The 26,977-nt window shown below is 28.1% G+C and overlaps 2 protein-coding genes across 2 annotated transcripts; one reads left to right on the forward strand and one right to left on the reverse strand.

Annotated features, from left to right (window-relative positions):
* Positions 1 to 914: 914 nt before the first annotated feature.
* LOC107438837 (uncharacterized) lies at positions 915 to 22,706 on the reverse strand. Its single transcript, XM_043046475.3, has 8 exons — positions 22,348 to 22,706; positions 18,852 to 18,906; positions 18,003 to 18,172; positions 11,313 to 11,374; positions 11,116 to 11,232; positions 6,579 to 6,714; positions 4,820 to 4,961; positions 915 to 3,227 (listed from the first exon to the last, which is right to left on the reverse strand). The coding sequence occupies exons 1-7, from the start codon at positions 22,386 to 22,388 to the stop codon at positions 4,847 to 4,849; spliced, it is 696 nt and encodes a 231-aa protein (XP_042902409.2). The 5' UTR covers positions 22,389 to 22,706; the 3' UTR covers positions 915 to 3,227; positions 4,820 to 4,846.
* Positions 22,707 to 22,924: 218 nt separating this feature from the next.
* LOC107438839 (NADPH-dependent diflavin oxidoreductase 1) lies at positions 22,925 to 26,461 on the forward strand. Its single transcript, XM_087158224.1, has one exon. It carries the CDS (start codon positions 23,056 to 23,058, stop codon positions 24,796 to 24,798), a length of 1,743 nt encoding a protein of 580 aa, XP_087014350.1. The 5' UTR covers positions 22,925 to 23,055; the 3' UTR covers positions 24,799 to 26,461.
* The last annotated feature ends 516 nt before the right edge of the window (positions 26,462 to 26,977 follow it).

The raw sequence follows: 26,977 nt of genomic DNA on the forward strand, positions 1-26,977 counted from the left end.
TGCCTTAAAGTGACAATAAACTGGTTTCTACCAATGTTATTTAATGAGGAAGTAGATCTTAGAAATTTTTTTTAAAATTTTGCTCAGAGTTGTTATGCTTAGAGGGTTAAAAGAGATATGCTTTATACTCAATAGAATTGAGAGGCAGAGATATGTTTATTTGAATAAGTCTCAATAGTGATCTCAGATTTTATTAAGAGAGTGCGCAAAATCTTTTGAAATAAAAGTTTTATATAATATCAATTTTTCAGAATAATGTATTAATTTATACAAATTTCCCTCAATATCTTAGTATTTATGAATACTCTAAGTATTAAATTTGAGTACTGTTCCTCCATTCCTGCATTAAAATAATATATCAAGAGAAACATACTTTTCTTAAAGCATTAAAAATATTTCGTTAGTACCCTATCAACAACAAATCTATTTCCTTCATCTATTTTCATTTTAAATTCTTTCACACAATTACTACTGTTTTGAGATAATCTCATAATCATACTATTAACTAGGGTTCACGCCAGTAGAGCGACATGGCGACAATTACCACCAAATGTTCTACAAATTCTGCTAAAATCATATGTCAAATATGTAGTCTTGAAATTTTGCTTTTTACAAAATAGTAACAAAAAATAGGCATCAAGTTCCATGTATTTAAAAAATATTTGTCAAACTATTATTATTGCTCTAAGTGTTGTGGAATGGAATTCAAACCCATGCTATTCAAATTAATAGAAATGTCTGTTGAAAAAAATTATAAATTTCAAATTTACAAGCTGTGCATTCATGTAGTGAAATTGTTCATCCATAAAATAAAAAATTTTCCCTCTTTTAGAATTAACTTTTATCTAAAATTTTTGATCATTCATTTTTAGGATAATATTTTGAATGTTCATATACTTTCTCTCCTTTCTTCATTTATTTATTTATTTGGTCTCAGCTTCAATCTTTATGTTGAATTTATTTACTAATAATATTTTAACTTTGATTTTAATAACTACCAATCTTTGACCATTATGGGCTAATGAACTTAGTTTTAGAGTGTATGGCATTAGTTATAGGATCTAATTAGTGGCAATAAATAATTTTTGATGTGTACCATAACATGAATTATGTAATTGTAAAGTTCGATTTTTCTCGAGTTTGTCTACCCTATGAATTTCTTAGAACCAAATAGGTGGTCCAATTGAAACACTAAATTTTCATTGCTGGTGCAAACCCTAGTAGCAACACATTCCCAATCATGAATAAGGCTACCACCCTTCCTTTATTCATTTAGTAAGTACATCTCACTATTTTCACTCCACCCTCAAACAAAAACAAACACATAGTAAATCACTCACCACAAGAAACAAACACTTAAATTGTTCTTCTTTTGCTCTTAAGGAAAATATCCGATTATAAGAAGTATCAATTATAACAAGTATGTGCCAACTTATACACCAAATTCTTATAATTGGAAAAGAAATAATGTGTTTGCTTATACAATATATTGTCTACAGAAAATAGTATGCATAATTAAATACATTTAAATCACTAACATAGACTCCTATATTTTAAAAACATTATGAAGTTAATAGTTTTTGTACTCTAATGAACAGACAACATTTTTTACCTAAAGTTTAAACCTTTAATGAATTAAAGCAATATTAAATTTTACATATGCATGCATGTTTTAAAAATTACTGCTGAAGTTTTGTAAATTACATGATGCAAAGAAAAATATCAGGATATTTTGTGTTAATTCCAATGAAAACAATATTTAACATCGTAATATAATTATTATCACTAACAATAAATACTTCATTAATGAAAATTTTATATAAAAACATTATTTCAAACATGTTTTAGGCACAACTACTTTTGACAATTTTAATTTGTAACTATTCTAAAACAAACTCTAGTTCCTATTTATAACATTTTCTATATCAATGCATTTAATATTAAGTATACTATTTTATGTAATTAAAACAAAAGCAGAATCATATTTTTTTAGTAATAATTTAAGTGATACACTTACTTTATCTTCAACTCAATACTTTATAACAAAATAATCACAATTTTTTGAATTTTGTTGCCACAAAATATGTAACAAACTTGAATTATTTTTTAATCAAGCAATAACCATGTTTAAAGGCTTTTTACCTATGCCAAATTATAGGAGTGGGTTAAATTTTCACTTTGTTTTAATTTTTATTTGAAGAAATAAATACAAAAACAAAATATATAGAGAAAAAATAACATAAAACACACTCCATGCTATATGTAATAATTTCATCCAATTTCATGGAAACAAATTTAATACCTACTAGACGAAATCTAGTTACTAAAACTATAAATTTTCACAAAAATTTGAGAAATTTACGATTGGCCATTTATTTTTCAGACAAATATACAACATTTATCCCAATTTATTTGGCAAATTTTTTTTAACTTTTAAAAAGAAAATGTAAGTATTAATTTAGAGCAATATTTTATTGGAAGGATTAGAAATAAGTTTAACTTATTTGTTATTGTTCTTTTAGAACCAACAGCAATTAGTTATTACATTTAATGGTGCAGAAGAAAAACTATATCTTTAAAAAAAATTTATATTTTTAAAATCTTACATGTACTTGACATTTTAGCATACAATATATCAAAATTGAAAGTGCAGTCGATTGTCTGCTGAATGAGGACATTGCTTGGGTAAGAAAGAAATTTTTTTCAGTTGTCAATACTTTTTTTTTCTTTCTAACTTGACGTTTTTGAAATATTTCTAAGCAAAATTCAATTATTATAAATATATATATTTTAAACAAAAGAATAGTGAGTTCTGTTACTTTTTTAATGTAGATGTTTCCTTAAAATTAAGTTTAAAATGTGACAATTCAATATTTTTTTTTAGAAATAAAAATATACCTGTAAAATAACATTCTACACAAAATACAATCTTTATAGATCAGCATATTAAAACAGCTTAAAAATAAGCAACACATTATTAAATATGTAATTTTGAGAATGCAATCTCCAACAACTGTACGAAAATATATTTTGCAATCTTTTCCAAATGTTAACACATACATATTTCAGCCTATAGTTTCCTCTTCAGATCCTCCATTTCTTGTCAAGAATTTCAGTGTTTGGGTCCTCCATATTGATCAATGACACAAGTGCAATCTTGAGAGATTTATGTACAATAAACACTTGGCATATCATGTACAGACAATAAGCTCTAGGAGACCTAATGTCTAAAACAGAAACATATTATTAAAAGTATTTCTAATTTTTTATAAAAGTACAGTAGAGCTTTGATTATCTGAAAACTGATTTACTAAATTGTCCAATTATTTGGATCCTCAAAGACCACGGGTTTTTCCCATCTTCTTCAAAAATAAATATATATATATATATATATATACACAGAGAGAGAGAATGCTTTCTTATTTTCTGAATATTTGAAAAGATTAAAAAAATGGCTCGGTGACTTTGAAAAGAACCTCGCGTTCTTTCCACTCAGTATCAAGGTGGGTGACAAGTAATTTCGAATAAGGGAACAGGTTTCTGATAAAAAATTTCAAAAAATTAAACCTTTTGAATTTGCCATTTGTAATATACTATGATAGGCACTACTACAATTACCTAAACCAGGAAAAAATGTGAAAAATATTAGTTGTCCAATTATCTGAATTTCTCGTTATCTGGATCGAGTTTGGTCCCGCTTGTTCCGGATAACCAGCGCTCAACTGTAGATTCGTGACACGTGCTATGCTTAATACATTTTAATCAGAAATTGGAAATACCTTATATTACACTATATTCACCAATTACCTTACCAAACAATACTTAGTATGAAATCGAATACTTATAAAAAATTTACTCATTTACTAAACAAAATCTACTAAAACACAGACTTTAATGCTTAAAAGCTAATGAATAAAGACTGGGCCCAGAGTTCAATGGCATTTGAATAAGATAAACACCCTAAAAGCAGATAATAAATTTCAGTTGCATAAATTAAAATATTTTTTGTATAATTTTTTTTCATTTAGAAACCTTTTGAGAACAATTTAAATTTCACACAAGAAAACTAAGAAATAAAATACAGCTTTTAAAATATAGTGCTGTTATAACTTTTTAAATACAGCTTTTAACTTATGGTCCTCATTAAAGGCTGCTTATCTCAAATGTTATTGTTGCATAAAAACACTGCCATTAGTTTTTTGTACGATGCATGATTAAATTAGTTTTAAAATTTTACACAGTTTGCAAATTTTTCTGAGAAAAAAAATTGGTAACCCAATTTTTTTTTTATATTTTAGTTAAATATTTAAAAAAACATATAAAATAATTAAACTAAAAATTTTTGAATGTATTTTCTATATAAAACTTGGCTTATTACCTTTCAAATCTATTGCATTTTAATCTAAGTAGTCTTGATTCATTAAATTAAAAATAAAAAAATACTTTTTATTTGATACAAGAAAAGCCATATTTAATACAATAGTGTCATATAGAATATATTAGTTCTAAGAATTATATCTTAAATAACAAAAAACATTAATAATAATATAAATATCACATAAATTGAAATAACTCATTAATGTTATACACCCAATAACAATACAAATAAAATTTGATGATATTGTAAACTCAAAGTACTTATACTTGGTGTATAGTACTGAAAAAAAATATGCACATTCAATAAATGGGTAAGTGATTAAAAAAATAATTAAGTATTAGAATTATTTCACGTAAAAATAGTAGTTTTTCCGTTTAGACTAACAAAGATATTTAGGATGATTAGACAGTTCTAAGTATTCAGTAGAAAACAACTACTTACTCTAGAATCCCATGCAAATCATGCAGCTCAGTAATTGTTTTCTATATCCCTAAGTGGTGAACTTGAGGTATCCTGGATATTATTATCTTCTAAATCAGCAGTCATTTTCTTGGTTTCAGCAACAATTTCAGATATATCAACACTGCACAAGAATGAATGCATAAAATACTAATCTTATACAATAATTTAATTACATTTTTGAAAACATAATCAAAAGTTTTGATAAATGCTTTTTAACACATAAATGATTATCAATTATATTACTGTCATTTTAAAAGATGCTCCCGCATCGGGACAAATGAAACTAACCCAAGTTTGCATTACGCGGTGAGGTTGGATTCTCACTCTCGGTCTACCCTTATCAGGTAGCTGATCATTTTATTTTAATTCACCTACAAAGTAGCATTTTTCTTAGATTAGTCATGAAAATGTATACATTCGGATATATTTTATGTCTAAATTCTTAAAAACAATTTTATTATCTATTCTGGCAGAAGACAAAAGTCTGATATTTAAGTATTATTTATTTCATTCATTTACTTTTGTTTAATACTTTCTCTTAGAAACGAAATATTAAATAACACCCTTGAAACAATTTTGCACTGTCCAGTTAAAAACCTGAATAAAATGTTCACTAACCATCTAGGTAGGCATATTTGGTAGAATGCTTCACTCCTTCACACTATTGAATAACATGGAAAATCTGGTTAGATACAATGCAACTTTCTACACCAACAGAGGATTTAAAAAAAAATCATGGACAATAATTATTTCAAATATTTTATATAACTTAAAATATATGTATTAAACAACATTCAATTGTTGCTTTTTTTCTTTTTCTCACACCTCATTTTTAAGGCAATCACAATAAACTACTTCACTACCATTAAAAATGAGAGGCAGATTTTGAGAAGTGGAAAATATTGTAAGGGAAACAAATATGTTTCATTCCAATGAAACAGATAATCTGTATTAATATCAAAACGACAGAGTACATAAAATGTGTTCTGCTGTTGTTGTAGTTCATTTACGTTGCACTAGAGCTGCACAATGGGCTATTGGCGACGGTCTGGGAAACATCCCTGAGGATAATCCGAAGACATGCCAACACAATTTTGATCCTCTGATGGCACCCCCGCTTTGGTAGCCAGGCGACCTGCACGCGAAGTCGAGTACTTTACGGTAGAACAGTTTAACGAGAACCAATACCGCACACCCTCGGTCCCTACGCAGACTGATCCAAGTGGTCACCCACCCGCACACTGACCGCAACCAGTGATGCTTGACTTCGGTGATCTGCTGGGAACCGTGTCTTAACGATCAGTCCACTGCAGATCTAAACTATGTTTTAAGAAGGAAAATGAGAAATTGAGTAAACAATGTGACACCTCAATTTTCCAAAGTGTTACTTCCATTAAAAATACCTTCATGGCATTGATAACGATTTTTTTTAACACTATCTGCTCTTTACTGGGAATATAAAGAAGAAGTAGAAGATTATTATATTCCACAGAATATATCTTATGGCTGACACATAAATGACTCAATTGTATTTGACTCTTACTAACTATATTAATTATCATTTACTGAAAACTGCCAGACAAATGACTCAAATAAGTGCTTATTTACTAGAAAAATTAAAAATAATATTAAAAAAATTTAAATTAATCAAAATATATAAAAAAAAAAAACAATGTTAGATAAGATAGTGAAAAAATGCTTCTATATGGTTAATTTAAATTAAAAGCAAAAAGGTTACCTAGCAAAGTCACCATCCCATTCCAAACCATTGCTGTTAGAGAGAGGTGATGATCTCCATGAGTTATTTGTGTTTTCTGATAGCACCATCCATTGGAGCTCCTCTGTAGCACCAAAGTTAGATGTGGAATTAAATCCTACAATATCAAATATTGGTAATAGCAACACCCAAATTTATTTTTGCAGTAGCAAGAAAGATGAGTGGATACATCAAATTTTAACTTAGAATAAAACGACTACGTGTAAAATGGCAGACTTAGGAAGCAAATAAATTTCCTCGGTAATACCGTTCGACGAAAAAAGGGTTTGAATAAAATTATAAAAAGAGTAGCTAATCATAAAACATTTTCAAAGCAAAATTGTCAAGTTTAAAATAAAAATGAATTTAGAATGAGATACCACCGATGTGTTTCGAAAATGAATGGCGACCAAAATGCTAAAAAGTTTTTTCATAATTATATTTTAAAAAATTCTTGCTTTTGCAAAAATTTGATTCTCTCAGGATAATTCACTACCCTTATTGATTTTATGACGCCCGGTGGCTGAGCGGTAGCGCTTCGCGCTGTCGTGCCACAGGTCCCTGGTTCGATCCTCGGGACGGGCAAGGTTGACTCAGCCTTTCATCCCTTCAGTGGGTCGATAAATGAGTACCAAGCATGCTTGGGAACTAAACACTGGGGGTTCCGCGTTCGGCTGACCACCTGACCGGAACATCTGCTCCTGCACCCCAGAGCCCAAGGTCAAGAAAACTGAGATGGGCACAGTAGGCCTTGGCCCTCTATGGGCTGTCGCGCCACTGAGTTTAGTTTATTGATTTTATAATGTCATGGTTGATAAACATGTTCCTCTCTAATGAAGTCAAGGAAAAGGTCTATTTTTTCATTGTTTTTAATGAAGAAACTTTTTTTACTTTTCTTTAATAGTATGTCAAAACCCACCAAAAATGTTTTTATAATTCAGTCTGAGAAAATAGAAGAAAAAACATACACAAACAATGAGAGTCAAAATATTTTAAATGAAATATTTTAGCTTGTATCCAGAATCATAAGAAAGGACAATGATCATGAAAAAATACACTATTTTTGATAAAGTTAACTCTGGCAGTGTTTTAGAAACTATAGTATGTTAGGCTGCATTGCACAAAAATTTGATTTTTTAGTAATTTAGTCAAAAAAATAGTTATTACAACATAAAATATTTAGCAAAATTTAAAATGAATGAGCATTTCTAATAAATATTAAACTGCAGCTAGATAACTTGTGTTCTACAGTTCACTTCATTTAAAATATTACAGCAAAGTCATTACATCCAATGAGGAATCCCAAAAGCTATTAGACTTGTAAATTTTTTGATTAAAAAAATTATATTTATACAGCAATAATTTTTTTTTTCAATTTTTTGAATAAAAAAAATTTGGTCATGCAATAAAATTATATTTATATAGCAATAATTTATTTTCAATTTTTTGATTAAAAAAAATCAATTTACACAAAGAGAGTTTCTCTTATAATATTCTCCAAAGTCATGTGCTTATTTACCTATGATAAAATTTATAAGCCAGCTCTCTTTATCAAAATTCAATTAAACCTACTGGCCTCAAAATTGGGAGAATGTTTCTGCCCAATTCACTATCTAATGCAAAACCGTTTTGCTATGCAGAGAAGATTGCAGGTTAAAATATGACTTTTTACGTGCAGAGCCATCAATGGGTTAAAAAAAAATTTAAAGGCCTACACTGTTTTTCCACTACTTTTTGCTATATATTTTTATAGCCCTAGTATATTCTTATAAGTAAGAGAAACATCAACATTTATTTTAAAATCTTAACTATTGAATGCATTATTTTCTTAAAAATAACTTAGGACAGAAACCCCATTGCCTAAGAACTGCTTAGCTCAACACACAAGCATAGTAGTGAAACAATACTAGTTTATTGCGTTTTAATATATGTTAAACAAGCTGAACTACTTTGGGTTACAAAGCGAACCAAAAGAAACTGGAAAAGTCATTTCAGACACTAAAAATCCTAGCGTGTCGAAAATTCTTTTTTTTTTGCCAATTTGTGCATGTGTAATAGATACTTGATTTGAACTGAACTTGATTTAAAATTCTTTAAAAAAACAGTTATGTTACTTTTAAAAAGTTCTTTTGAATTTACACTGATATTTGGAACAGATAAGAATAATTAAGGGTGCAAGTGCTTCGAGAGGAGCTTTAGTATTTTGCGTCAAATAGGCTCGCAGTAGTAGCAAGAAATGCGATTGCACACGGATTTATTTTTCAACCTTTAAAAGAACAAAAACAACAACAAAAATAAAATTTTCATCATTTTTAATCAACAATTAATTTTAATTTTAAATATTTCAATCATAAGATTAACACCCTTAGAGAACACCGTTAATTTAAACATAATGTATGATAATATGCTATGATAAGAGATAGGTAATTTTAAAAAATTTTACTTTCTTTAAGCACACTTCAAATTAATCCTTGCACATACATTAATTTTTCAAAAAAATAATAAATTTAGTTTCACTTGAATAAATGCTTTTTTTCATTAATTTTAGCCTCAATTACCTGAATGGAATGGGTTGTTAAATGGATAATTTTTAAAGAAATATCAACACCATTTTATGTGTCCTTTTTATATTGCAATTTAAAAGAGACTTTTTTTTTCAATGTTTTTTTTTTTTGTCCCAGATTCTCTTTTGCAATTTAAAATTTTTCTTCTGAAAATAATGCTTAACAAAATATTTTATCAGTGAATTTAAAATAATTAAATCAGAGATAAGTAAGAAATTTTTGTTGTTTAAATAAAAAAATTTAAGTATATAAAAAAAATTTAATATATATATATACAAAATTTTTTATATATATATATATGTAGTAGATATTATAGAACATCATCCTCAAAACCACCTACTTCCCAGTTGGAAGGTGCCAGGCTGCCTACAAGGAAAAAGTTATTCTTTTCCTTAAAACTATCTAAATATAGCAGTCAGTCATTGTCCTGCAACACTGCGAGTAGCCAGCTGTCTGCCATCGATGCGCTGTTATGCTTATTTTCTTTCCTTCTTAAATTTGTGAGGCTTAATTCTTAAATTAATTATTGTCTTTTTTCCTCCCTCGCTCCACAAATCACTAAAAATATATATATTTTCTTTTCTTTTTTTGCAGAAATAAGGGGAAATTTGTCAAATTTCGGGAAAGATGTTTGCATCAGCTTTAAGGGGATGGGCAGCTCTGGTTTTAAAAACTTAAATCACAATAATTTATTTTCAAATCCTGTGAATATGAATCATGGTGTGTCATTTTTAAATGGCACTTATGTTCAGTTTTGTATGCGAGCAACGCCCTCTGTGTAAAAAACGAGAACTAGTGTGTGTATTACCAACCTCGAAAGAGGCAAGTGTGTGAATTCAGTGTGCAAATAAAATAACAGTCCGCTGCGTTAATATGTGTTTTGTGTCTCATGTTAAGAGAAATAACAGGCACGAATACGAAAATCGTTGTTTAATTTTACAATCCTATGAATATGAATTATAATATTGAATATTAAAATTGTGTGGATAAAAATTGTAACATTGTGTTTTTAAATTATGTGAATACAAATTGCAATGTGTGATTATAAGCCTAAATGAATATGAATCACGACATTTTATTTTTAAAACGTGAATTTGAATCTCGATGTATAATTTTCAAGCCACTGAGACGCAAATAATGGTGGGAAGAATTTTAGAGTATCATTAAAAGCACATAAAAACAAATCACGATATGCTATTTGTTTAAATGCAGTACATGAGGGAACTCAGATTACATGTCTGGCTTGCACATATCAGCTCAATATGACTTGCAAAAATATGAATAGAAAAATATGTGTGAAACAATTGGTCGTAAATCATTCGAATGTTCATAATAATCATAAATCATGTGAATATTAATTTTACATCATGATGGGGATTTAATGCAATCTGCAATGTGTGTTTCGTACAAGACTTTAATGCAGATCTCTTATTTACATATTATGTTATAATGCGTTCATCGAGGTCGTCAAGGAAATTACAGAACTAATTTAATCTTTTATAATTGAGAAAACATGATACAAGTATAATGAATTTAATCATAATTAAGTCCAGAATACTAGAACAAATTTATCTCTCAAATACTCTTTAAACAAATCACTGCTTTCAGAAAATGAACTGAAGGTGTTCCTTCTTCCAAAGAAGATGCCAACGTTTCCTTCCTTCTAGAAGCCACAAGTAACCCTTTCAGTCAAGTTTATCAATAAAGAAACCTCTGGACCTGCCACTTTCAAACTAGATATTGTAACAGGACATACTCTGTTTCTAATATTGCATCGGTTAATGAACAGTAAAAAATATTTCTCGAAATTAATTTACAATTTGTTTATGATTAGAAATTTACGTTTAAAAAGGCTTTTGGGAAAAATTTATAAAGAAAATTAATAATTCTTTTACAAATAATAAAAATTGGTAAAAAAAACATTGAAACATGCTATACATTTCAATGCAACTTACCAATTTCATTTTCCCATTCTAAATCCACAGAAGAGCCAGGGGTAGCTCCTCCATTACTAAATTGATCCCATTTTTGAGTACCATTAAAGCTGCATGTTTCAGCAAATGAATTTTCTCCTGAAAATTGATATCAACACATTGTAATAAATTCAGTCCTATTTAGGAAGTAAACTCCTTGAAAAGTTAAGACAACTTACTATTTAAAAGAGGCATCACAGAATCTGCTGGTGATTTTATATTCTTGTGAAAGTTAAGGTTCCTTTCAAAGAAAATAATACATTTTTAATCGTATTTTATACCTTTTCTAATGTAAAAACAACATTAATAGCTTTTAGAATTCACACCGATTCACTTTTTAATTCTGATTCACTTTAACTATTCAGCTTAAGTTAGGCATAAACATAAAACTTTGTTTGTTTTCTATTTTTTCTTCTTATATTTTTTTCATATCGTTTTCTTTAATTTTTTTATTCCTACATTAAAATTTTTTTAAATGTAGGAATATACAGTAGAGCACCGATTATCTGAACCCTTAATATCCGAACGTCCAATTATCCGAACTATGTCCGAATTCTTTTTTCTTTTTAAAGTTTAGAATATTTTAACTTAGCGACAATTTTTCTTAATTTAGAAGAATAAATAATACCCACTACATCTGAGGACCATATTTAATTTACAACCTTTCTTAGCAGTTTTCTGATAGTAGCCATACATACATGTATTTTTATACAGTTAAACCTACATATCCCTTTAGCCCTCTTCAACTGAAAATTATCTTCCAAAAATGCGAGCTTCATTTTGACCGTCTACAATTTTTGGATTGCGGAAGGAGTTTATGAATAAATAAGTGCTGAAGTTCTACAATTGAGAGATAGGTAGTCGTCACTTATGGTTAATGATTAGTGATTACAGTGCTTAGAATCTTAAATCTTGGAATAAAATTCTTAACAGAAAAACAAATGAAACTGAAGTTTCTGAACCAGTAGATCTTCTGGGTGAAAAGATGCCAGGTTATACAGCAGAAGAAATAGAAGACTGGTGTCGAGACACTGAAAACGACACAGGATTTTAAATGATAATAAAATTGTTGCTGAAATTTTGAATGAAAATCCACAGGTGAAGAGGAAGAAGTAGGTGATCAAGTTCAAGATAGTGGACCTTCTAATATAGAAGTATGCAATTCATTAGATATTGCAATGAATTGGCTAGAACGTCAATATGATGCTGATCCGGTTCAGTTGATTTATTTGAAAGGAATAAGGGATATATGGCTGCTAAAAAAAGAGCATCTTCTTTGAAACAAAAGTCTTCGCTGGATTTCTTTTGCAATGAAAAATAAAGAAAAGTATGGTAAAATCAGTAATTGACAAAAAAATTATAAAAAGCTGAAATATGAAAATTAATTCAAAATGAAAAATAAAATTAAAAAAATAAATAAAAAATATTTAAAAATTAAAAAAAAACTTTTAAACACGCCAGAGCTATTTTAGATAGTACTGCCAGTCCTAAGCCTAGAAAAAGTGTGAAGGAATGTTAGTGCAAAAATAATAACTGGATTTTAAACAACTTTTCAATTATCTGAACTTTTCATTATCCGAACCACGTTCGGTCCCGAGCAGTTTGGATAATCGGCACTTTACTGTACCTAAAAGATTTTTCAATTTTTCGTCCAAGACAAAAAATTTAAAAATACTTAATAAGAGACTGCAATCATAACAGGAATTAGTCTCCCCATTTACATGACGTCACAAGAGGGTAAAAAAAAAACTGATTTTTCACCCCAACCAAAGACGGCATCGATTAATATTCCTCCTGCAATAACATCGAGAATTACATCACCGAGACACGAGGTCTGGCATCACAAGGAGAATGAATTTTTTACCTCCAATTCTCCTAGCATGCTTCAAAGCAAACACTGCCACGCAGGCTCTAATTTTCTGACTATCCTTGCAAGACGGGGCTCTCTACATCCGGAATGGTGAAAATTTGATAAGTCTTTTGTCAGATTCATGACAGCAGAAAACTGCCTTCAGGCACCTTTTTTCAGTCCTTGGGTGAATAGGGTGTCACAAGGACAACTACCCCTCCCTCTTTCTTTTTTTTCTACCGCAAGTGTGGAGAAAAGAAAATTTTAAGAGAAAAATGCATATCATTCTCTAAAAGGGATGAGTAGGGATGAAATGCTTAAGCAATCTATCTTGAAGGTCAAGTTTATTCACAATATTCGTATAATTATTTTTGCTCTTGGAGATGACTGATTTTAAAACTTAAAAATGTTTGAATAAAATGATGCAACACGATTAAAACATGGATAAAGGAATAATGCCTGCTTTTCCCTTTTTTATTATTATTATTTTCTTTGAGTGCCCATTTAAAAAACGTTTCTATTTATTTAATCTATATTTGAAGTTTATTTTAACAATTTTTAGATGTTTAATCATTTAATTTATTTATAATTGGAATATTAAAAGATGTGTTCAAGATTATTTTGGGCCACAATTTCGTACAAAAAAAAAAAGATTTATTTAACTGAAATATAATAATTTTTTTGCCTTAAATATAAGTATTTTTAGCTGGTTAATTACTTGATGTACGATATTTAAATCAAATTACATTTAAGAGACGTGATGTAACCGCAATTCTTCTATATCAGTGGTTTCCAACTTACATGAGGCCGGGGGTCAGAATTAAAAACACCTGCCAGTCAAATGGTGGGCCGCAACTTTATGAAAATTTTATACAGGACTCTTTTATGTTTGAAGGAAAATTAAATATTACTGTCAGATTTTTATCAAGTTGTACAAAACAAAAGTATTAAATTAAAAAAAGAAGTAGATTTCTAAAAATATTTAATTGCATAGTAAAAAATTCTGGCTACAATAACTTTAATGTGCACTTATGTATTAAACAATTAATGTTCAACAGATATCTAATTCTTAAGATATAAAACTTTAAAAAGGTTGGTTTTAAAACTTACATAGTAGCACACAAAATGTTCAATGAGCTAATTGACATTTGTCAGCTACAACCACCAGAATAGATATTTACATTTTAAATTTAAAATTTACAGATGTAAATAGCTTCTTCCAAAATGAGTTGTTTCAAAACATTAAATCCAACAAAATTTCTGATACGCACATGCTAAATTATATTCACAAAATACAATTTTTAAAAAAAACGAAATAAAAAAGAGCAACAATAATTTTTTTTGCAATGTTGATATGTTAAATCTCACAGAAATGAAGAAATTAGGTTTTTTTTAAACGAGAAAAATATTTGAAACCCATGTGGAATTTTTACGTAAATTGTCCGCAAAAAAATGACAACTAATATATTTTAGTTTGCAGGCCGCGAGCTGGTAACCACTGTTCTATATGGCTGGCTCAGGGGATAGAACTTTCGCCTGCCAATGAGGTGAACAGGGTTCAAGTCCTGGCGATGGCTGGGATACAAATTCTGCATCTGGCTTGCACCGACCACAGTGCTGATGTGAAATATCCTCAGTGGTAGACAGATCATTGGTTTGAATCCCCTTTCTGTCAGACTATTGTGGGAGGTTCTAGTGGTCTTCCTCTCCATGTAATGCAACATCCTCCACGAAGGTAAATTTTTCCCAATACTTGATCCAGGAGTTCCCTTGTCTTCCGGATAGGGTTCAAAATTACAAGGTTACGGAATTGAATTTTGGTAGTCGTAAACCCAAAATTGGGTCGGCTGTTCAATGACAATTACAAAAAAAAGATAAAATTGTTCTATATGATACAATTTAACCCAAAGTATGGTTCTTTTCATTAATTGTACTATATTTCATTATATTATACTTTCTCTACTATACTATACTTTCATAAATTGTATTTTAGCTATTTTTAGGTGGCTAATCATTCAATTTACATAAAATTGGAGTCTTTTAAATTAGTATTTATTGATATGATGCATTTATAACTGTTTTGGATTTGAATTGTGCAAAAATTATATACGGTACAATTTTGCACAAATCTAAAAAATTATGAAATTTATTGCATTACTTCATAAGCATCATTTCTGATTCATTGCATACACGCATTTACAGCATATTTGCTAAATTTTTAACCATTTAATCACATATTTCATACCTAATTTATTATATGTAATAGATGCGCTAATTCTGCGACCTTTCATGCAGTAAATTTTCATGTGGCATCAGATAGCGCAGCTTACAATAAAAGAACTTCTACAATACAATCGAATATCTGCACTTGCAGTTGGGGGCATATCTCGACAAAGCTGTGTAATGTTACTAAGGGGGCTGTCCACGTTAAAACCTTCAAAATTTTCGATTTTTCAAAAAAAAAAAAAAATTTATAAAGGAACTCTTTAGAAATATTTTGACACAAGTCCCATGTCAAAATTCCAATAATTAGTCAAGTTATAGCCAAAAATGTCAATATACATAGACCGAAACTAACTGGGCCACGCCCACTTGCTGACAGCTTTCACATTTTCTTAGTTTTTGTGGCTGACATTAGCAAGATATTACTTGATAAATCAAACAGTTTCGTAAGAAGGAAAGTTACAACTAATCTTTTCTCTTCTTAAATATCTGTTTTGTTTGTTTTTCACACCATTTCGAATAGTTTTTATATTTTGTGGTCATTATTTCGTGCTTTGTTGCTATTATTTTTTTCGTTGTTTACTGTTTTTGTTTTTTGTTATTAATTGCTATTAATCAGCTGCATTTATCGCATTTGATATTTATTTTTCTGCTTTATTGTTTTGTAATAATGAAGGGCAAGTCGTCTTCTGGGAAACATGCAAAGAAACGGAGATTTCACGGAAATCAGCACTCTCAATTATTATCATCTGAAACCAAAACTAAATTAAACATTAGCTCTTCAAGCTCTAAATTAAATAGTGACAATACTACATCTCGTGAATCAGTTAAAGCAGAAAATAGCTTTAAAGGGTTTATGCTTGTGGACAAGCAACTATTGTTTGCTGCTTTAGAAGAATAAATTTTTATTTAATTCTTATGTAAATATGAACAAAACCAATTGTCGAGAAATGTCAATATATAAAATTTAAAACTAATTAAGTTAAATATAATAAATAAAATAGATGTTAAATTATCAAAAAATTTTAATATTGAACATACAGTACCGCTCAAAAGTATCAGTACACCTAGAAACTTATAAAAAAGTGGCAAAATTCAAAGTGTCATAACTTCTTTAAAAATGATCAAAAATGCTTCTGCTGTAGCTCATTTTGAAGCTCAAAATCTCTACTTTTATGTACTCTAATTGTTTTTAATTAATATATTTACACTCTAAACAATCATAGAAAATTGTATTAATTTTTTGTGAAGTTTGACGCAATGTACGGGCACAAAGGGGTTAGATATTGTTAATTTTTATTATACCATTGAAAAATTTGGACTTTTAGCTTTTATTTAAAAAAAAAATTCCAAAAAACATGTTTTTTGACGAAGTTATTGTCAAATAAAAAAAAGGTTTTTTTCAGAATTTAATGATTTTTGAGCAATTATAATGAATTTTAGCGTAACTATAATATTATATGAAAATTTTTTAATTAAAATGAGAGTGCAAAGACTGCAAAGAAGAAAATGTCCTGCTTTTAATTAAATGCATACTTGAGCCAAAAATAGATTTAAGAGCAGGATGTGGCTTTTAAAAGTGTGAGAAAGTATTTCTATTAGAATAATTAATTAGGATAACATAAAAAGATTAAGTGAAGTTTTTATGTCACATATATATATGATATTTTTGAAAAATTATCTTTCGATGCAATTTTCACAAAACTGTTTTTTTTTTAAGCTTCCGCGCAAAGTAGCAGAAAAACTACTGATTGGAAAAAAATAAAATTTTACACCAATAACTTATGCATATAGATCTACAATTTAAACCAATAATATTTCATTTTTCATTAAAAATTTTTGTATTGTGCTGTTTTTTACTAGTATTTTTTGCTAAAAAATTAGAGTTTTACTTTTATATACAGCAAAAAAATACAAAATTTATTAAATCTCATTGTTTTTTTTGGTTCAGAATACTGTTTAGACATTTACAAAGAGATATATGTCAATTTTAGAAAATTATGTTAATAACTTTTTGTGATATCATGCGCAACGTGGATAATATATTTAAAAAAAATTTAAAATTTAAAAATTAAAATTTAATCTTCTAAAACTGCATTAAACATTTTTACATTTTGAAAGTATAACTTTAAAGTTGAAATTATGCTTATTTATTGTGTAAAAAATCATAATTAACAAAAAATATTTTATGACCTAAAGTATGTGTCGAAAAAGAGTTGATTTACAGAAAAACGACAAATTTAAAGGTGAAAGGTTAAATTTCTAATAGTAAAAATTCATTTCTAAGCAAAAATGGTACAAAAACCACAATAAAACTTTAAGAAGGTAAATATTTATTTAAAAATCAATTGGAACTCTTTTGAGGACTATTAGTTGGAAAACGTTGCACAGAATGTGTGATTTTATTTAATTTATTTTTTAATTTTTCAAACCATATAATTTTTAAGAATAAATAAATGTATCGGTTTTGATTATTATATCAATTTAAAAAAAAAATAGATTTACTGAACAATGTTAGAAGGACATGAATAAGTACATATCACATATAATAGCCAGCATGGACTTTGAATAGTGTGCAAACTACATTGCAGTTTTTGATTACTTTTTGCTGCTGAAGTCAAAAGGTTAGCAAATTACATAATATATCAATACTTCCACAGGTTATTGGCATGCTTTTTTTTCAAAAATATTTGCCAGACATTTTACCTCTTTCACATTAAGTGAACATTAAGCAAATATTTCTTTTAAAATATGATAGCATAAATGATTATAAACAAAGTGTTAAAAAAAAAATTACCCTGACATCATACGATTTTCATTCTTCCGCCAGACAAAATTTGACTTTTTAAAATTAAGTTTATTGGGTCGGGGTATTTTACGAATTTCAGTAGTTTCTGCGGTGACGGGAACTTCAGAATCATTTTTATGACGTTGTTCAAGCTCCAAAAACTCTTCCTCCGGAGATACCTGAACAGAAAAAGATAAAAAGTATAATATTGAATTTTTTTATCAACATCAATAGCTACTACAGAAATAGTGTAAGTGAGAAGCATTAATAATGTCTTGAATTCTGATTTACATTCCTTTTCTAGCAAAAATCATGTATGATCTACCATTTCTATATTAAGACACTAATCAATATCTTATAATACTTAATATTATTCAATGTAATGTCTTTTATGGCACTTCATATTTTAAAATTTGATGACAAAGCTAGATCAAATAAAATTTTTGATCAATAAAATTAAAAACAAAAATTCTAAAATGCTGAGAGATAGGGGATCAGCATGCATATATTTTACAATTATTTTAGATAAGAATAAAAATAATTAGTATGCATAGAAAATAATTTAAATAAACACAAAACAAAATTAAATATTTTAGAAGTATTTTAAAACATTACAAAATAACTTAAGAGCAAAAATAATAACAAATAAAAGAACTAAAGATAACTAAAGTTTACCACATAGTAAAGGTAAAACAAGAATGCAAAATGTAAGGGCTACTGTTCCAGTCTTGTATCAAGTGTACCTAAATAAAATTTTTTTAAAATATTAAATCCTAATATTTGATTGCATAATAAAACCAAATATATATTAATCTTCCATAGTTACAATAAAATAAAATTTAAAAAAATAGCTCATACCATAACTTCTTCACAGCTACCACTGCGCAAATATTTGCCTCTACCTGTAGTTTTCCTGAGGAAAAAATAATAATAATAGTCAATAAAATGAAACACATTCTACAAAATAAAACAAGGAAAGCAATAAAAATTTTAAAAAACCATTATGTTCACACATTTTTTAAAATTATAAAGTCAAACCCTTCATTTTTCCTTTTAAAATAATGAGATTTCTATTTCAATATACAGTGAAACCTCTTGGAAAGATCACCTCTGTGTTGCAACCTTCTCTATTTACGACCACTTTTGGAAGGCACAGAATTTTTTACGTGTTGAAGAAAACCTTTAGGAGAAACCATCAAAACCTATCCCAGCAACTGGAGAAACCTCTACACCAAATGCGGAAAAGGTCAAATAAGAAAACATCAAAAAATATCAAAATACTAACAAAACAAATAAGCAGATTCAAAATATTCTTATTCAGAGTCTTATTCTGAGTGGCTCTTATTTAGAGAGCTCTTTTTGATAATCTCTGAAAGAGATCTCTCAACTTCATTTTATAATCTGAGTATACCAAAGGCAATGTCAGGAATGAATTAGTTAGAAAAAAAATATTTAAGAAAAAAACTAAGCTCTTCAAATAAATCTTTTATTTTTTTTAAAAATAAACTAAATTTAATGATATAAAATTAAATGTAAACTTAAACAAAAAATTTAATTGTTTATTTATTTAATATAAATCCATCTTTCATAATTGAAGAATTTTTTTACACATAATTATATCAATAAAGGTCATTTTTATTGATGCTTAATTTTATTGATTGATCCATGACACCAACGCAAGTAGCATTTTTATACCAAGAAAATGACACTGACTGACCAAAATTAAAATCACTTGTGTAAAATCGTGTACTTTTGATAACATTTTGAAGTTATTGAAGGTAACCCTTAAAAACGATCAAGCTCTGTTAACAACCATTTTACTGTGAACAACAGATTGCTCTCTACCAAGAAGTTTCACTGCTCTTACATTAAATTAATTACTTTTAAACATGCAAATTGTGATAAAATTCTTAATACCAAACATTTTTAAAGATAACAATTTTAATGCACAAATAATAAATTTAAGCAAACGTAGAAAAATTGCAAGTGATTATATTAACATCGTAATCTATTTGAAATACTTCTAGCCCCTGTATCAGAATTTTTTCTGGCTTTTTGCAACAAACCTCCATGGCACTAATATCTTTCTGCAACTTTATTTTAATAATAACAAATATATATGTTACTGATTGTAAGTAACAAAACATTATGTTTAAAAAAAATAAAATAAAAAATTTCTAATATTATAGTTATAGACAATATTCCCACATTCTGTAGAGGGAACGCACTTTTCCCCTTTCTTTTTTGCACCTTGTAAATTCTCATCACGTTAAAAAAAATAATAAAAAATGTAAAATCCATAATATTAACTATCAAAAAAATATTGAGGGCAAAATCGCGCAAATTGGACTCTTCAAAATGAGATTATTCAAATCCGCGTTTCATTTCGAGATTTGATCGTTGTTATAAATAATATAACAGAAATCAACTGGAATAACTGTCAAAAATATATATACAATCTTGGTGGTAAAAAGTAAATACTCAAATGCGTCATTCAAATTAACTATCGTTTGAAATATATTGGAATATTTAAAAACCATGTGAAAATGAATATCAGTAACTGATGAAAATACAATCGTAACATTACATAGATTTATGATACTATAGCCAAAAATAAAGCATGCCAAAAAGTGATTTAAATACGCAATTCAATTTTTACATGTAAAAATAAATTCGCCTGAGAAATAACCGGAATTTTAAAAAACCCGTAAAATAGGTAATACTAGAAATAACTGACCAAAAGTTACAAAAAGTGATGAAATTTTCCCATTAAAACTAAATAATCATATAGGCGTTTTCAGTTTCGTCGTTAGCTATAATTATATAAAAAACATAGCTTCTTTTTCTTCCAAATAAGAAAATTTGTGCAAATAAAGATTAAACTATTGTAAGGATTAATAATGATATTGGCACAAACGGAGAGTGTCAAAGAGTGATCTCTTGAATCAGCCATTTGAGCTTTGTGTGCCTTAATAATATTAGTATTTTTAAAAAAAATCTTGAGAATATCCAAAATAATAACTTAATAAAAGACACCAAGATTTTGAACAAGAAAAATTAATAGCAATAATTTTCCATAAAAAATAATTGTATATTTATGTTGGAATCTGCACAAACTCTGAATGATTAAAGAACACGGTCATATTTTATTAAAATATAAAATATGTGGTTCTATTATAAAATCAAAAAAAAAAAAAAAAACACACACACACACACACACACAAAAAAAAAAAAAGAAAGAAAGAACATAATTTCTACACCAAACTATCTTTTAAACTTATGTGACTTTGGCTTATATATAAATTTGAAATTCTAGTTACAGTCAGTCATTATTTAATTTTTTTATCCTGAAATGAAAATAGAAAAATCGCAAGCATTTTTTCCCCCTCCGATGGGCAAGAAAGGCATCTTTTAAATATGAGTCTGCAGGAAGAAAAAAAAACTTTTTTTGGAAACTTCTGCGGAAAAGAAAATTAACATTTTCTTTTCAAAGGAAATATCTTTCAAGAACTCTGTAGCGTTGTGCACAATGTTGCTGTGGTTCTGCCACAGAGTTTTTTGCGTTTTATTTTCTAGCAATCTACCCTGGTACATTTTATCTCTAATATATAATAGATTCACAAAGATTCCTAGAAAGTTGAAATTAATATTAAAATAATATGCTAAAATGTTTACAATATTTTAACCATAACTCTTGTTAGACTTTATGTATCATATTTCATAATTTTATTATTGTATGAGTAATAAATCGTGTTTTGTGAGAGCTACAATATTTAAAATAAATTTCGATTTTTATAAGCACCTGCTTTTTTAACAACTTTGCTAATAAATACATTCTAATATTTATAACGAAGCTGCTATGGTAACGCTTACTAAATGTAATATTTTTAAGCAAATTATAGTACAGCTTAACCATAAGAGTTTAGGTACTTTTATGCTAAGTGTTTCGAAGGTTCATGGCTTGTCAGATAACCTAATGCATCAAAAGTCTACTGAATCTTTATTCTTCTATTTTTATATGGGTGACAAAAGTAGTCTTACAAAACAATAATTTCAGAGTAAATCGAAAAACGTTTAATATTTAATGAATTACACAATTAAATAACTAATATTTCTGAAATTATGACTAAACAAACTTATGAATTGTCTAAAACTGTTTTTCCAAATTTAGAGTGAAGAAATTTTTATTTATTAATTATTCTCGATTAAGAAGCCTATATTTAAACAATATATAACACTTAATCAACTGTACCATTAATATTTTGTATTTATTACGTGCTAAAAACTATATTATCAAAAATATTAGAAATAGAAAAACAGAAAACAAACCAAAAAATAAATTTAGATAATTTACCTCATATTTCGTTTCATACAGCACCCAAAACAATTCCCCATAGATATGCTATGAATAAACAGTTTTAATAAAAGTTATAATAAAATAAATACATAGCGTTTACTACAGTCAAAGCTAGGGGAACAACAAATATTGGAACAAGAGCTATGCAAACACAAATGAAATGCACCAAACTGCGACGAATTTTCTAGATATATTTAGATATCAAGTAAAACCTTTTAGCAATAAGTATAAAAAGAATATATTTCTCATGTTGGAGGGGCCATTCATAACACGGAGTTATTTTTGTCAACTGTAAAAATTGATTTTATAAACACAAAAGCAGATAACAAAAACTAAAAACAAATACTAACATTAAACGAGAGGTTGTAGTTAATAATGTAAAACAGAATAAAATTATTTTTAAGTAAAGGCAACGAGCATGAGAAAAAATAGTAAATTAATTTTTCACTATTTATGGAATCAATTGAAATTTCCAAGTATGATGAGCTATTTGAAAACCAATTTATAGTTTTCGTATGCTCTTCATTCATGAGACGAAAAAATAAATATCAGAATTTGTTACGTTCGTCAGAACCGTAACTTTTTCACTGGCGTAAACAATAAACAGAAACCACATTGTGTGTGTTTCTGCAATTTAAAACTGCTAAATCCTTTTTAAACCTTATCTATATAATTTATTGTTTTTGTATGATTTAATTATCTGTCATGAATTCGTCCAAAATTTCAATCTTGTTTGGTACTCAGACTGGTAATTCTGAAGATGTAGCTGAACGACTTGGGAGATTACTTACTAGGATGAGACTAAAACCTTTTGTACGTGATATTCAAAATTATCAAATTTCTCGTCTGCTGGAGGAAAAAATGGTTATATTCATATGCTCCACCACAGGTAATGGGGAGTTTCCAGATAATATGAAAGCTTTTTGGAAATTCCTTTTGCGCAAAAATCATCCTACTAGTTCTCTGTGCCATCTGAAATTCTGTGTGTTTGGATTAGGAGATTCTTCATATGAAAAATTTAATGTCGTAGCAAAAAAGCTAAACAAGCGATTACTTCAACTTGGTGCTACAGAAATACTACCCATTGCCCTGGGTGATGATCAACATGAATTAGGATATGATGCTGCTCTCGATCCTTGGTTAAAAAAATTGAAAGATATATTTTCATCCTATTATGACATTAATGCATCGTATATACCTGATGATACACCTTTACCTCCTAAGTTCAAAGTCAAATTCTTAGAAAAGAATGGTAACATTCATTTTAATAATGATTGTATGATGCAAAATTATCAACAAGCTACTCTTAAATCCATAAAAAAGGAGACTTCGGATGACCATTTCCAAACAGTAAATCTTGTAAGCTTTATGATTTCTCCTGAAGTAGTTTATGAACCTGGTGATGTTGCTGTTGTATGGCCTGAGAACCCACCTCATGAAGTCAATGAATTCCTCTCACTTTTAAAGGTTCCCTTCGATGACCCGTTTATTATTGTCCCGGCTGATCAAGATACACCGCCTCCTCCACTTACCCCATATCCATGTACTGTTAGGGAATGTGTTAAAAAATATTTTGATGTATTAAGTATACCACGACGGTCATTCTTTGAATTTTTTTACCATTTCAGTCAAGATGAAACTGAGAAGGAAAAATTACTCGAATTTACTACTGCTGAAGGTCAAGAAGAACTTTATGAGTATTGCAACAGACCGAGGCGTAATATTCTGGAAGTATTGCTCGATTTCCCTCACACTACTCCGCATGTTCCTTTTGAATATTTTTTTGATATGATACCTGCTATTCGTCCACGATCTTATTCGATAGCCTCTGCCCTATCAGTTCATAGTTGTGAATTTCAGCTCCTAGTCGCTGTCGTAAATTATAAAACTCGCTTACAAAAAACGAGAAAAGGACTTTGCTCGAATTGGTTATCAAATCTTCCTGAAGGCTCAAAAATTCCTTTTTATACTAAAAAAGGTTCAATAGCATTACCAGGATCAATGGATCCAATAGTAATGATTGGCCCTGGTACCGGTTGTGCTCCATTTAAAGCGTTTGTCGAGCATCGAGCTCATAAAAAGATTGGCGACAACCATTTATTTTTTGGGTGTAGGTACAAAGAGAAAGATTTTTTGTGTTCTGAAAGTTGGAAAGAGCTTGAAGAGAAAGATATGCTGACACTATTCACTGCTTTTTCTCGCGACCAAGAAGACAAAGTATATGTTCAGCACAAAATTGTTGAGAATAGTACTTTATTGTGGGAACTTATTAATCACAAACTAGCCTATGTTTATATTGCAGGAAATGCTAAACAAATGCCAGAAGGCGTTAAAGATGCATTCCTTAAAGTTTTTGAAAAAGAAGGATATCTTAGCAATAATGAATGCATAAAATATTTGAAAACTATGGAACTTCATAAAAGATATCAAGTGGAAACATGGTGTTAAATATAAGATAATTAATGTATTCTATTAGATTTTAATTTGTCATTACTTCATACATCTTTTATGTATCGCAGTTTAAAAATTAATATTTTTTATTATTATTTTGATTATTATTTCAATAAATTCTATGAAAGAGTTTTCAAATATTTATTTCAATGTCAAGTATAAAAATCAATATTTGAAACATAATAAAATTAATTTTATTTTACTTTTTGTTTGCAATTAAATATATTTATCATGTGAGATTTAAAAAAAAAAAAAAAATTCTTAATATTAATTGGACTTTAACTGTTTAGACAGATAATATTAAATCAAAAAAAACTATTTTATATATTAGAATTTGTTTGTAATTACTATTTTAAAAAATACTGTAAAAGATTTAACAGAATAGATTAATGTTCAAAACTATTATTGTTTTTAAACCTGGGAGATTGATAATTTTCAAAATGTTATTTAACATGTTTTTTCTATTAAGAAAGAGTCCAATTAGCTTTAATACCAAAAACATTTGGCCCTTCAGCATTCATTGTTGCATTTTATAAAATTTATTTATTGTTTTTATATTTATCATACATCATTTAATAATGAATATGATAAAGTCATGTACTTGTCAATATAGTTTACTATTATAAAACTTTACTATAGAAAAAAATTTCAGCATTTTGAATAATTAAATGTTGATCCTTTGATATAAAATGTCATAAAAATGCAATTGTATTATTATTTTATGAGATCAATAATTTGTATTTAGAAACATCTGCCAGACTTCTAAGATAAAAACCTAATTAAGTTCCAGAACTTTTTGAAGGACTTAATAGTCTTGCTTTTAAAATAATTCTGAATCATCGACACTTATTATATATAATGTTCTATTTGGTATAATGCTGGTTATCAAGAACTTTTAAGTTTTCACATGAGGAAGTTAAGCAACTGCTTCGTTTTTGTAATGACTTGTGTTTATTTCAAGCAACAAATTATGATTCATAAATTTTAAGGTGATAGAGTTTGTCTTGTTATTTTTCTTTGAGAGCATAGACGATATTAATGCGACTGAAAAAAAATTTATTAGATTAACTTTCGAAAGCCCATAAAACACTATACAGTTCTTGACACTGAAAAAATTGCAGATTTATAAAATCGACAGCTTTTTAAAATTAACCATTACAATATCAACATGCTTAAATCATGTTTTAAAGAAATCATTATTGCCATTTCGTTTCACGCAAACAAATCTTTTTGGAAACATATGTTTTAAAAATTAAAAACAACATGGTTATCCTTATTTCTTATTTATAATTATTTTTTCAAGTTTTGAAAGATGCGTAGTTTATAGATAACAAATTGCAGCTTGCAACCCAACAAAAAGAAGTCTACAATAGTAGATTAATTATTTTGGTGAAATTGTAGGATCAGTGTAAAAATAGAATGAAATGGGAGGAAATGCAAAAGAGTCTGCGAAAGAACCTAGCTGCCACAGCTTGGTAGATGAAGAATTCAAACGTAAATAAAATAAATACATTAAATGCCTTGAAAGTGAGTGCGATAAAACATTTCTTTTCTCAGAATTATTTTATAAACAAAAAGAGTCAAGATTTATGAACAATTTTAAACTACTCCCTGTTCATATTATATTATGTTTCAACTATGAATAAAGACTGGGATTACATTTTTGTATTTCTTTTCAATTCGTTAACTATAAACATGCCTAAATGGTAAGATTTGAATGTCAAAAATAAGTTTGAATTTATCATTGACACTCAATGTAGTGTTGAAGGTTTCAAAAACTTTAGCGTCTTTAACAAACTCTCGATGACTTTTTTTATTTTAAATTCTGCTGGCCAAGTATGCTAATATTTTAAGGCCCTTTTGCAGAGACTCCTACTACTACAAATTCTCCATAGTTTCAGAAAATACTTTTCCTAGTGATAGAAAAGGTATTGTATTATTGTTTTAATAAATTAGAATAAAAAGAATTTTTTCACCATTAAACACAAGTTATTTCAATAGATGCATAAAAATTCATATAGATGAATGTTTAAGTTCTAAAAATTTTTTCTGTTGGTTTCAAAAAAATTCTGCTTTAAATCACTACCATTGAAAAAATTTATTCGCAAGAGCCTAAATAGTTGGTATTTCTGCCCTTCCGTAAATTAAAAACTGTGGCTATTGTTTAATCAAAATG

Source organism: Parasteatoda tepidariorum, chromosome 1 (assembly GCF_982258835.1).
Source record: "Parasteatoda tepidariorum strain Cologne lab strain chromosome 1, Ptep-v5.0, whole genome shotgun sequence".
Lineage (NCBI taxonomy): Eukaryota > Metazoa > Arthropoda > Arachnida > Araneae > Theridiidae > Parasteatoda > Parasteatoda tepidariorum.